At 35.5% G+C, this 13,009-nt stretch overlaps 1 protein-coding gene across 1 annotated transcript; it reads right to left on the bottom strand.

The window, feature by feature from the left end:
* Positions 1 to 912: 912 nt before the first annotated feature.
* On the bottom strand, positions 913 to 12,752 carry Nf-YA (nuclear factor Y-box A). Its single transcript, XM_089644371.1, has 9 exons — positions 12,651 to 12,752; positions 8,795 to 8,963; positions 8,005 to 8,068; positions 7,289 to 7,423; positions 7,059 to 7,144; positions 5,350 to 5,532; positions 4,586 to 4,677; positions 4,381 to 4,420; positions 913 to 3,598 (listed from the first exon to the last, which is right to left on the bottom strand). Exons 2-9 carry the CDS (start codon positions 8,954 to 8,956, stop codon positions 3,548 to 3,550), a joined length of 813 nt encoding a protein of 270 aa, XP_089500497.1. The 5' UTR covers positions 8,957 to 8,963; positions 12,651 to 12,752; the 3' UTR covers positions 913 to 3,547.
* Between the last annotated feature and the right edge of the window lie 257 nt (positions 12,753 to 13,009).

Here is a 13,009-nt window from a genome sequence, read left to right on the forward strand (position 1 = left end):
CGCCCGTATTTAGCAAGAATGGGGGAAACTCAAATATGCTACACCATTCTAAATTTATCAATGTACGGGCGCCAGTAGAAATAAATATGAAACAGACCTCTTTCAGTGTCGTGCCTTCTTACGTCACCCTGTTTATGTAGATTTTTTTTACTAACACGAGATATATTTTGTTAGTTATTTAATACTCTTTTTATCCTACGAATAAGGCAACCTTCCTGACAACTTGTCAGTCTTACTCTATCAACAATGTTTTATGGTGCTGACACACTTGCACTATACTCTCACGGCTTGGCCTATTTCAACAGTCGGTGAACTATATACTGAAATATGCCAAGCCATGAGAGTATAGCGTGGTCTGACACAGGCATAACTCTTGGTGTGCTGAGAGTAAATTTTCACCATCTGATTCTATTTTTGTAATAACTTGTTTGTTTTATTGCAAAATTGTTATTGTAAATTTTACCGTTATCAGATAATGTGTTATATATTGTAAAAATAGTAATTAATCTACCATAATTAGTTTCCCCAGAATAGCTAGTTACATTCTGAGAAATCATTTTAGAACATACGGTTAAGGAAAGGTCGGCACCTGAGAGGTTAAGGTTTCACAGTAAGTTGTTATTGTTTTACTGCTGACAACCCATACAAAACACAAGAATTATAAACATTATTTTATTTTACTTTAACTTCTGTATGCATCCTTTTTGGGTGGGTTCAGCATACTGTGGACTGAGGCAGACTCCGAAAGGGTATTAATAAAGTAGATTGTAAGTCATCCCCTTTTTATGAGGTACAATGAGCTATGTATCTTACTAATTTTGCCTGTTGGACAAAAGCGTTGGACATTGTGAGGTCAACATGAGGAGAAGGAGGTGGACAGTAGGATAACATAGATAAAAACTTTTTATGCGATTTATTTGAAAAAATCAATGAGTTAAATAATTATATTACATTATTTTATGTATATACAAAAATATGACACTATGACGGCACTTCTGGTCATAAAAAATCCACTGAACATATTATAAAGGTGCATGTTTTATAATGTGGTTTCTGAATCTATACATATTCTAGAATTGTACAGCACGGTGCCAATGTCTTTGCCACTTAATATAGCAGTTTGTCTCATCTAGGAGGATTTGGCAGTAAGCGTCAAATCCCTTGTCTACCTACAGAGGCAATTTATCTGAGGACGTAAGTCACCTTCCGAGACAAGGCATCTTGGAAGCCAAGTCACCTTTCGAGGTAAGTCACCCGGCGAGGCAAGTCACCAGGCGAGGCAAGTCACCAGGCGAGGCAAGTCACCATCCAAGGCAAGGCATCCGGTAAAAGAATTCACCTTCCGAGGCAAGTCCTCGGTGAGGCAAGTCACTTTCCAAGGCAAGACACCTGAGAGACACGTTCCCTACAATATTATCACATGCTATCTGCTTGCTCATACATAAATCAATAAAGTGCAAATAAGAAAACAATATTAACGCTAAAAGCGAGTTGCCATAGTGCAGAATAGTAGAAAAATAAACTCACTTAGTTAGTTGTACAATTTTAGGCATATTATGTATTACTTGTTATAAACACTTCACTCTACCAACACTATCCTATAAAAATATCTAGAAACTGGCAGCCAAGTTGGTCATTAAATCTGTACACACATAATTTTTTTAAATGCTTTATTTTTTATATTTTATAAAACAACAGCCAAATAATATGAAATTAAAAAAATATATAAATTATGTAAATATAAAATGCCAAATTTATTAATGTGAATAAGATGTCCATGCATCTGCCGCTTGGAGTACTATCAGTGTCTAGACATTTATGTAGAAAGGTGTTACCACTACACTTACTTCATATTTATTAAGTTCATTATTTTTAAACTTTATATTCAGTGAATCCTGTTGGCTTTGCTTCTCTTTATAATTATCCTAATTATGCAATATGCTATTAAAATTAATTAAATCAATGGCGATAGCCAATTTTCTTTGGCAAATATAGAATTATCCGCATATAGCCCAGCCACACATGAAATTTTTAAATGTATAGGTACATTTGAAAAAAAAACAGATTTCACTTGTCACAAACCACGTTGGCGGGAGTATACAAATGCTATTATAATGAAAAGGAGAAATCAAAATTTATAAAATTCATAAGATATGTGGACAGATATGAATTTTCATCAGGGACAACCTGAAATTAGTATATAAAAAAAAGATATTATAAAAATAATAATAATAATATGAATTCAGTTCTATAGAAATCAGAAGAATAAAAACTCAAACATACATTGGTTATCGATATTAACACACTTCAGCCAGGAAAGGTTCGGTCGATTTGTTCTACCTGTTCGGTCGATTGATGCTTAACGCCGGGAAGTGTAGTTCTACCTTTTGCGCCGGCCTCATTTCAATTGCAGAAAAGACGAATTATTCAATGTTTTTTATATGAATATTATATACCAATCTCTTTGTAAAGGTCCAAACTATATGTACATAATTAAGAATCGCAATGCAAGTCTTCTTTTTATATTTATCTTCGTGCCCTTCGTTTACATCGGTATTTCAAAAAAAGGATAGTATATTATTTGTTATTGTAATATGTAATGCAAATACTCTGGAATGAGGGTTTTTATGACCGTGAAACTCGATTCGAATCTCTATCTCTGTTCCGCCCCACACAACACCTATGTGCGAGCCACCGAGAGATGTCGGGAGTATTTAAAGAAAGCAGGTACGGGCAAATACCAATAGGCAGACCGTAATAAACATAATACAAGGTTAATTTCAGCATTACAAATAATATTCTTTTTTCGTTTAGTTTATACTTAGAAATTTTTATTAAAATATTTTAATTATTTTCAAAGATATAGTTATATATATTTACAACAAATTAAATAAATTCGCGCGGGACCTTTATTTTCGTCGGGAGACAGCATAGCGCCAGCGCAAAAAATACCTGCCAGAAATGTGTTAATAAAACCCTTGCATTTACAAATCCTCTCAAAAACGCAAGAGTTATAATTACTTTCCAAATAAAATAAAACTGCACAAAATATCTCAGAAAACAAAAAATAATAACAAAAAACCGACATTGATCCTCAACACTATTATTAATTTCATAATTTAACCTTGAGCTAAATAAAATTAATATATAAATTCCTTCCCTTTCTCCATAAATTAAAATAATGGCCCATGGTGGTGAAAGGCAGAAACATTGAACAAAAAAAAACCTTAAGTTATCCTTCAATATGAAGGGATCCTACGACTAAGAAAATGACGCACTTTATTCAACTTTTCCATTTAGACAATCCAATTTAAAAACCGTGTCTCTTTATACATAAGTAGATAGTTGAACCGGAGAAAACGTTTATCTGGTGAGGTTTACATTTACTAATTAATAGTTTGTTTCTCCTGTAAAGGCGGATCACTTGTCACTGGGTAACTATTGCTTACGCGCTACAGATTTGCGGCGCTGATAATTTGGACTTGGGAGCCAGAAGTCTTCAATCTTCCCTTCCGCTTTCTGGGTCGTAGACCACAGTCAGGTATTCCTATGGCAGGAGAGGCTGGATGCGAATCAGGTTTCGTGTGTGCTCAGCAACCTGTAATCAAATAGTACTATGTATAGTGTTATTATCAACCTAATATTAACCAACATGCCATGTTTTCAAAGGCAGTAAATGCATACTCCTTTGTTATTTCGTGATCACACCTAGACTTCTTAGGGCCTTCCTGACTTCTTGTTCCATCCACTTGCACATTGTATTTTATTCTATTGAAACCCCTATCTCTGTTCATCTGATCAGCATTTCAAAACCTATCTACACAGTGTTTCCGGTAACTCATAGTACAAGTGGAAATCTATTTAATTTACTTCACAGACAAAAAAAAGTCCATTCTGAGCATTTAATTTCTTTGTTACTCTGTTAAAAAACTTTACGGGTTCACATTCTCCCTCCTAGCGACTGTTTTTTTTCAATTTCGACCTGAAAATGTCCAGTTTCAGACTCAATTTACTCGAAAACGAAAGTTCAATTCAAAAAAAGTTATAGTGCAAAATTGACTTTAAATGTGATGCAGATTCACCAGTTTCCTACTCGTACTACTAGTTTCCGGACACCATGTGTAGGTGTGACAGAGTTTTTTCAGATCTTCTAATTGAAAATACGGTTGTAGGTACATATATGTACACAGGTCTCGGGGATTTAGTTTCTACAGCATTCAGTCTACTTTCATCTTTCCTCGGCCACTTCCATGCCTCACTGCCATATATCAGGGTCGGTATCAGAACTCAATTGTGGTTTATACAAATATGTACACATGTTTTGTGACTTTGAAAAGGTTAAAAAGAGTTAAGAGTGCAGTATTAATAAGTGAATCTCACCTCAATGCGTTTCTCTTCTGATTTATCCGGTTTTCTATCCCTGAAAAGATGAAATATTATTTGAAAAAAAATAAACAAAATAAAAAAGAAGCGAGGAAATACTAATCATCATCTTACAAAGATGGTTTGGAAATAAATAAATCACACCGGCAATATTGGCGTGTGTTTACAGCGTAAGGCATTACTGTATTGTAAGTTCACGTACTTAGATTTGTCATCTGGGTTAGAGTGGAAGCGTCCCCCTTCACCACGCACTCGGTTCATGGCGTGCCGGTGGCGGGATTCGTGCAGGTATTTCTGTAAGGAGAATGATATATTATTAATCGTAAGGTAATAAGTGTATATATTTAAGTTTATATTTTTTTCACCTGTAAAAAGTTGGTTGTTTACAGGTGAAAAAAATATAATAAGCAGTAATTGTTGATTGAGGTACTAGTACATATTGAATTATTTGGCGGGTTGGAAATAAGCCGGCATAGCGCAGTGGTTCAGAGCACCTGACCGGATATCAGAAGGTACGGGTTCAATTTCCGTTGGCGGCATTTATTTTTACTCGGGAGATATTTTCAATTTGTATCTTGACTAATTATCGCTTGTAATTATTTGTTAGCTGATAGGCGCCCCGTAGTGACTGATTATTTTTAATTTAAGTGAAAAAATGCAACTTCGGACATGATTTACTCGAAAATAAAAGGTCAAACATTTTCGCATTTATGCATACTATATAATCAATTTTAAATAATGTGATGTAGATTCACCAGTCTTATTCATTTAACCCCTTCAGTAATCATTAGCCGCCCGAGTATAGTAAGGCGTAGTCCTTAAGCGGTTAATTACTCCAATGTCATGTAAAAACCTATGAGAAAATTTTATATAAAAGTAATCAATATAATGTAAATGCATCTCATTGAGCTTGCCGGGATCCAAAGGTAAAGGTCTACAAGTAGAACAGATAGTTTCACCACTCACAGGTCTCTCCTTTGGAATTTTGCCGAGGTCCACGAGGCGTGCGCGTGCCTGTCTCCGGCGCAGTATGCGGCGGTACTGGCGCGCGTTGACGTACAGTAGCGGCTCCTCATCCGTAGTCTCGCAGTTAACTGTGGAGGCGGCTGTTGCTACGTTGCTGGTCGTGCCCCCAGAATTACTCAGCATCTGTTATTTAAAAAAAATATATTAGAGTTTATTTAGGAAACATACAGTTGTATATGTGAATTAATTTAACATTTAAGATGTTGAATATAAAATAAATCAGTTAATTTCCATTCACAATCTTTTTTATGTTACAGGATTGGAAAAAAAAGATGTTTAAAGTTATTAGTAATAAATGAATGAAAAGAATAGACGAACAACAAAAAAGAATTATTTTGGTTTATCTTGTCGAAGGCCGGAACATAAAACAGAAAAATATAAGTGGAACCTAACGTTTTATTAGCCCAAATGATGCTTAATTTGTTTTCATACATGTTTCGAGGCATTAAGGTCAAAATCGCATCGCATCGCATCTAAAAGAATCATATTACAATGCTCGTATGTTCTCCAGAGACCCGTCAGCGTTCCACAGGTTAAGTACATTGTATAAGGTAATTCGATTTTGAAAAATTAAAGGGTACAGTGAAAAACATCAATATCTCTTAGGATATGTTTTGTAAGTTTTGTAGATATGTCCGATTAAAGAGTTTTGGGCATATTTCGATTTGAAATGTTGTGTATAAAATAAGGTATTCCATCTGGTATTGCTTTCACGGCAACGAAATGCTATCTTATCTAATAGAGCAGGTGAATCAATAAGGCACTTCATGATCTTATACAGAAAAAGTATGTCAAAAATTTTTCTTCGTTTGTGATGTAACAAAACAAACAAATGTCAATTGCTACAGGGACAATAATTGTTAGTTATTCTGAAGTACGCTTCACGCTCGGGCCGGCCAAGTCTGATACGTCGAACAGACTAGCTTTGCAAAGCGCCCTTTGGGTACTACAGTGATAGCCATATTTGTACACAAAACATTATCTAGAATATTCAATGACAGGAACATTAGCGACATCTTTTAGTATTCGATAGAAGCTTAATCGAGCTAGCGACTAAACATACTAGCTGATTGCGAGAAGTTTGTAATAAAATCACTTTAATTCATAAAATGACCTACCTAACAGTTACCCAAATTTGGGTAGCTATCGCTTGAGTGAATAATAAGTTATTTTTCCGGTCCCTAGAAGAATCTTAAGAATTGAGGTAAGTATATCATTGTATTTCACTTTAAAAATATGCCAAGTGTGATTATCATTATAAAATCACCCCAATGCAGTCTCCTGGAAGAATGGGGTATTTTCACTAACTATGAAAACTATTAAAAATGTGTGGAAGATAAGTTAATTTTTCTCATTCTCATTTTCTAATTACTATAAATATGAAATTTTTATATTTTCATTCATAATTATTAATTTTAAAAATGTAATAATTCGGAATACGAGCGTATTCCTAAACGGTTTCAACTGGCAACAATATCATTACGACATAGAAAACGCCAATGTCTAGTAAGACGGCTGTCACCAACTCAAATAAAAATACCCACATTATCGTAATTTTTTTCGAGAATTTTTTTTTTAAAACTTGTCAAACTTGAACCTATTGGTATAACTTTCCAAAGACGTGGTTAAAAGTTAGAATAGTGAATTACCATAACAATATTTCCCCCATTGATCATGGGCTGCTGTGTGGTCTGTGCCCCGCTCACCTGCACCAGGGATCCGTTGATATTCACATCTACAACAAAGAAATTACATATTACATTACTACACGAATTATTTTGGTGACTTATTTCTTTTCTGCGATGCGAGGTGTTTCTGAATCTAAAATGCTAACATCGCAGTTTCAGGGTGACCAAGAACTGAGTGATTGTTTGCTTACAGGCATTCCCGGTCAGGTGCTGGCTGTCCATCTGCACTGGCTGGTAGAGGTAGGTTTGTCCATCTGCCCCCTGCACCAGCTGTGCTTGTTGCCCGCCCGCCATCACTGTTGGACTGCCCGCCGTGCCCACGCTGCCTGGAACACAACAAACATTCAACAAATTATATCATCTATAACTTGTGGAACCAGGAGACATTGCTTGGTGAATTTTATGAAATACACTGGACTACTGTCAAAACAAAAAGTTAAAACATGGAAAATAGTACAATGTAGTCATCGTGAAGCAATATGAAGTAATGCAAAATCATGTGTTTTTGGTTTGAAAATTGATCACTTAGAAATATTATATAATATGCTTTAATTAAATACCGCAAGTAGAACATAACTTGGCTTTTGAAATAATCACGAATTTTTTTCATAAGCCCTGAAAAGAAAAATGTATCACGCCTATAAAAACTGCCAAAGTGCAAAATCTACTACTTATGAATTACAAGTTCTTTAGAAAATGATCAGAAAATATTTTGATATTTGTGCCTAAACCTCACAAAATAAAATAAAATATGCTTTATGGTTATGTTTTTTTTTGCATAAATCAAAACAGACAGCTGGTATAAGTGGTACCTTAAACCTAATCGCCATCATCTACATAAGGACTGTGTGATTTCATCTGATTCCGAAAATTCCACGCCGCGGTGCATTGCCATAATAATAATTACCTTGCAAGGCTGACACAGGAACGACTTGTATTTGCTGGAGTGTCTGTCCGTTGGGAGACTGCATCTGCAAATTATAATAACTTTAATTTTCTACTATCTGTATAAAGCTTAGACGAACCAAACACAATTTGAATACATAAGTAATTATTCATTTTAAAACTTTTTATGTAACATATTATTTATATTCACAAAGTTTCGTAGTGTATGGAGAATAGTAGCAGCGACCTCCCAATTAAAAAAACAAATGCGCAGTCCGCCATGCTACGGAGTTTGTCGTATATTTGTCCTTTGTCGTGAAGTCTATCAAAACCTTGTTCCTGTCTTGACTTGACATTATCTTTGTTTTTTGTACCGTATTTTTGTTGTAGTTGTAATTTTTTTAAATTATCCTGTATTGTATCATTTCTCCTTGTACAAACTTCATGTAATATGTAATTTGTTGCAATTGGTCATGGTTCATTAATAAATAAATAAATATGTTTCAATTAATTTGTATACTATTGCTATAAAAATAGAAATAAGTACAACTACCTGGATAGCCTGTGTTCCAACCTGAGAGCGTGTAGAAAAAGAAAAGATTATTTAGATTAAAAAAAAACTCAGTGCCAATCACAGTAAAGAGACAAGTGGAACCAGAGGAAGATCGAGGAAGAGGTGGATAGATGATAGACTGAGTGGAAGAAGATTGGAGCAGGACAGAAAGGACTGAAGAGTTCCCAACCAAATTCCACCAGAGGATGTAGCGCTGTGAGAGTACCGTATAAAAGAAACTTTGACAAGTGGTATTAACCTGGATGGTGGGCTGCGACTGAGGCACGGCATGCACCATAATCTGCTGGCCATTGGAGCCCTGTAGCATGTGTGTGGGCTGGTTCATCTGCAGCATCTGCAGCTGCTGTGGGGACAGCACAATCTGCTGCTGCCCGTCACTGCCCATGCTGGTGTGCTCCATCGTACCGCTTAAAAAGAAATTTAAAATAGGTTTATTTAAAATTTGAATTAACTTATTGAAGCTTTTACACTCATTGTAATATTAATTACCGAATTTTATTTTCAATAAGAAATGTATGAGACGATGACAGAGTTGTGAGGTCTGCCTACATCTCAGGGGTTAGCAACCATTTGCAAAAGATGGCTTAGAGTTAAAATATTGTATCTCCATAAATCATAATATTGCGAAAGCTGAAATTGAAAGTTTGCAAACCTTCGAAAATTACATTTTGTGATATAAAAATAAGTTTTTAGTTCCGTATCTGATGTAATTCAATATTTTGTAATGGACTTTCGTTTAGCATAAAGATAAAATAGATTCATAATATCTGTGCTCATAAAAACACTGCTTGGAGGATTTATAATATATTTTAAATATAAAGTTCATATCTTTCGGAAGGTAGGTTTAGGAGATGAAATATTTTGTCTATTTTATTAATTGTTGTTCAATACTTAACTCATTTTTATCAAAATTGGAGATACAATATATTATCCCTAAGCCACCGAAATGTTAACACTTTTGTTTAAAATGTCAAATTGTATGGGTGGTCACGGGTTTGAGAATACTGGGTAATGTAATTAACTAACCATAACGCCATTACCCCCCGAGTTTTATGCAGACTGCCCCACACACACCCTCCTTGCTTCATCCATATTCATTGATAATTGTCACATGAGAACGGGTCGCATCCATGACTTGCATTCATTCACTTGGGCTCAGCTGTGGGATGATTTGTCAGCCTGTGTTTTATCCCTCATACAATATAGGTCTCTTGTAGACACAGATTAACTTCATTCTTTCCTCAAAAATACCAGATTTCCCAAAGATAAATTATTTCGATCAGGGCCTCCTGTGTGCAGTTAATATAAATATATATGTATATACATTGGAACCACTCTTAACAAGCAGAACAGATGATGAAAAAATGCTCCCTTAACGAACGACATTTCGGATAAAGAGTGACGCAGAAAGGGCAAGTCCCATTTTCATGTCACTTACTTGTGAGCCGGGATTAAGGGAACAAGGATAAAATTAAGAAAGTAGATGCTATGATAGACGCAACATCACTCCGTTACTCCAGCCTAGGGACCAGCAGGTTATTTCTAACTTTAAGAAACTCTCCACTAAAACACTCTTTGAGCGTTGTTTTGAGGTGATGAAGGGCCAAGTCTCACTCTCAGAGAGTTTTAGAAAAAAGATCACTTTCACATCGTTACTTGCCTCAACATGATTGACAAGGCGTAGGAAGGGGTTACCAAGAAGACCCTCACTTCTGCATGTAAGAGCGTTGTAAAAAATAACCCTAACCTAACCCAAATATACTATTTTGTGCATGTTTGCTTAAACCCCCAACATAAATAGTTGTCTCCATTAGATATTTAAGTTGAAAGTATTGTTTTTTTTTAAAAGCATGCAGCGGAATTAGACAAGTTTACAATATATTATAAGGCTGGGTTTACACTTGTAAGTAAAATTTACGACTTTCGTAAATTTTTGAAAAGTTACTCACAGGAGCGCTTACATATGCTTCCAACTTATCGTAAATAATGCTCACGAAAGTTGTTTGGAAGTTTAATTTACGAACTTCTCACAGAGACCGCTACACCAGTAATTCTATTTTTGGTAAGATGGCTTCCTGACAACAACACGTTGCCGCCGACTTTGACAGCTGTCAGTTAGTAATATTTGATAACAGGGATTTGTTTATTTACCGTTAGATCATGGATCCCCATATAATACCCATTTCCGCACACAACGGATTGCCGCTGCGATAATATGCACAATTTTGTCAAACAAAAACGCAAGGGCCCGCAGAGTGTTGGATTAGGAGTTGGCTTCAAAGAAGAAGTACTGATGGGGCTTTCGTTCGTTTAACGGCAGAATTAAGAATTGAAGATCAATAAAAATTCTTTAATTTTATCCAAATTATAGCAACTGACTTATAATACATATTGGAAATGATTGGACCGCTAATTAAAAAAGAATGATACTCGTTTTCGGAATGCTATTTCACCAGCTGAAAAATTAATGAGATTCCTGAGGCGTATGTTTGTAACACCATGTACGATCGTGTAAGAAATGCGGAGATCCGCAAAGAGTACAAGGCTGATGTAAGCGTAATGAGTAAGATCAAGAAAGGGACGCTTAGATGGTTTGGGCATGTAGAGCGAATGAGCGAAGAAAGGAGTTTAAGAAGAATATACAATGCAAATGTGAATGGTAGCAGAAGTCGGGGACGCCCGAGGAAGACATGGCACGACCAAGTGAATCAGATACTTGAGTCGGGCCATGTCAAGAGTCAGAATAATAGAAGAGTATGTATTAGACGATGTATGAATGTGAATGAGGCAAGAAGTGTGTGCCAAGACCGAGTTGTTTGGCGGTCCGTCCTCTCAGCCTACCCCTGTGGGAAACGGTGTGATGGTTAGTTAGTTAGTTAGAAAAATTAATGGTGACTATTCGATTTTTGGCGTCAGGTAATGTTTTCTATGTATTCTTATATTGCATTTTTGTATGCATTCATTGGAGATATTAATTTGTTGTGAATTTGATAGCTGATCCATCAGTTCGTGAAGTCGAATACTAGAATCATTATCACACATTTACACAGGCATTTTTTAAACATGACATTGTGTTAATGATAAATAATGTTATGTTAGTCTCCATATATTATTGCAGTGTATTATTTCATAAAGCTGTTCATGGCGACAAGTAAACAAGTCCCGAGGAGCAACGGCGGAAAGACCGCATCTTACTGTCAGTGTTGCAGATTTCTGTTTTACCATCCCGACAGTGACGTCAAAACTTACGGTAAGCGTCTCAACTTATCAATCTGTTTTGATAAGCTGTGAGAGAGCCGTAAATTCCCGCATGAGCGATTAGACCTGTCAAAAACTTACGTAAAAAAAACTTCTGTAACTTGGTATAAATTACGGTAAGTGACTTATGGTGTCGTTTACATTGGTAAATTTGTCGTAAGTCGCTTACGTGAGCAACTTACAGGAAAAAAACTTACAAGTGTAAAGGCAGCCTAAGGAAGGTAAAAAAAGTTAAACCTTTCACAAATACAATGGGTAGTGGTTATAACGTTATGTTGATCTAATCCTACTTTTCATAACAAAAATTCGACTGCAATTAATTTTACTAAACTTTTAATTTTAATTTAAGGTTACTTGCTGACACGCATCATGTTTTCTGGTCTTATGTCAAAATGACAGCTGGGCAATGTATCAAAACCGAAATTTGCTAACTGCAGTATGTAAAGACAGAAAATCGAATTTAAAAAAGGAAAAAAGATTCTATTTTTGTTTTATTTAAATTGTTTTCCTTGAAGCCTTGAATATTATAAGTGCGCTGAGGTACGCATAATCTATTACCACCTAAAGCTACTAATTAGTTTTACCAACAATGTATGTTTATTATTGATGTAATTTGCGTAAAACGTAATTATAGTTATCGCAAATAATACATATAAAAATAATGAAGTATGGAAACATCTCGACGTCAGATGCGCATCACATATCAAGATGGCTTCTTGCGTTCGGGAGAGTTAAGGTTCGAGGAAAAAACTTGTCAGCGAATTCAATCGGATTCATTTGCCCGCTCATTTGAGCCATTGACATAATGAATTCGGTAAATCAAAGGATGAACTTACATTGGGTATTTCTCGTCTGCTGGATTTCCAATGATTGGTCGACGAACTGTAGACCAATAGTCGCCTTTTGTGAACCGAGAGCAAGTTGAAGATTGGTGCTGTCGGCTACCACTCCCCGGACAGCTATCGATAAAGTACAAGGCAAGGATGTTTAGTATTTATTTTATTATGACATCTCGAACAATAATAATTATAGTCAGCGACCATAATAATTATACCTACTTTGACAATACAATGAATGTATACGTCACCATTTAACAGTTCATATTTTTATTTCGGATAAAATATTAAAGGAAGAGAAGAGAAATAATAGGAATTATTGTGGAGATAAAATTATTTGGTGTTTTCAAGTACGTAAA

Source organism: Hesperophylax consimilis, chromosome 21 (genome assembly GCF_061612785.1).
Source record: "Hesperophylax consimilis isolate HC1 chromosome 21, BYU_Hcon_1.0, whole genome shotgun sequence".
Classification (NCBI taxonomy): Eukaryota; Metazoa; Arthropoda; class Insecta; order Trichoptera; family Limnephilidae; genus Hesperophylax; species Hesperophylax consimilis.

Bases quoted from the DNA above. Each gene is read 5' to 3' on its own strand.
- Nf-YA (XM_089644371.1), bottom strand. From the start codon at position 8,956: ATGGAGCACACCAGCATGGGCAGTGACGGGCAGCAGCAGATTGTGCTG. The intron at 5,533-7,058 runs GTAATTCACTAT...TTTAAATAACAG, and splicing joins ATGGGGGAAATATTGTTATG to ATGCTGAGTAATTCTGGGGG. The intron at 4,421-4,585 runs GTACGTGAACTT...TCATCTTTTCAG, and splicing joins AACCCAGATGACAAATCTAA to GGATAGAAAACCGGATAAAT.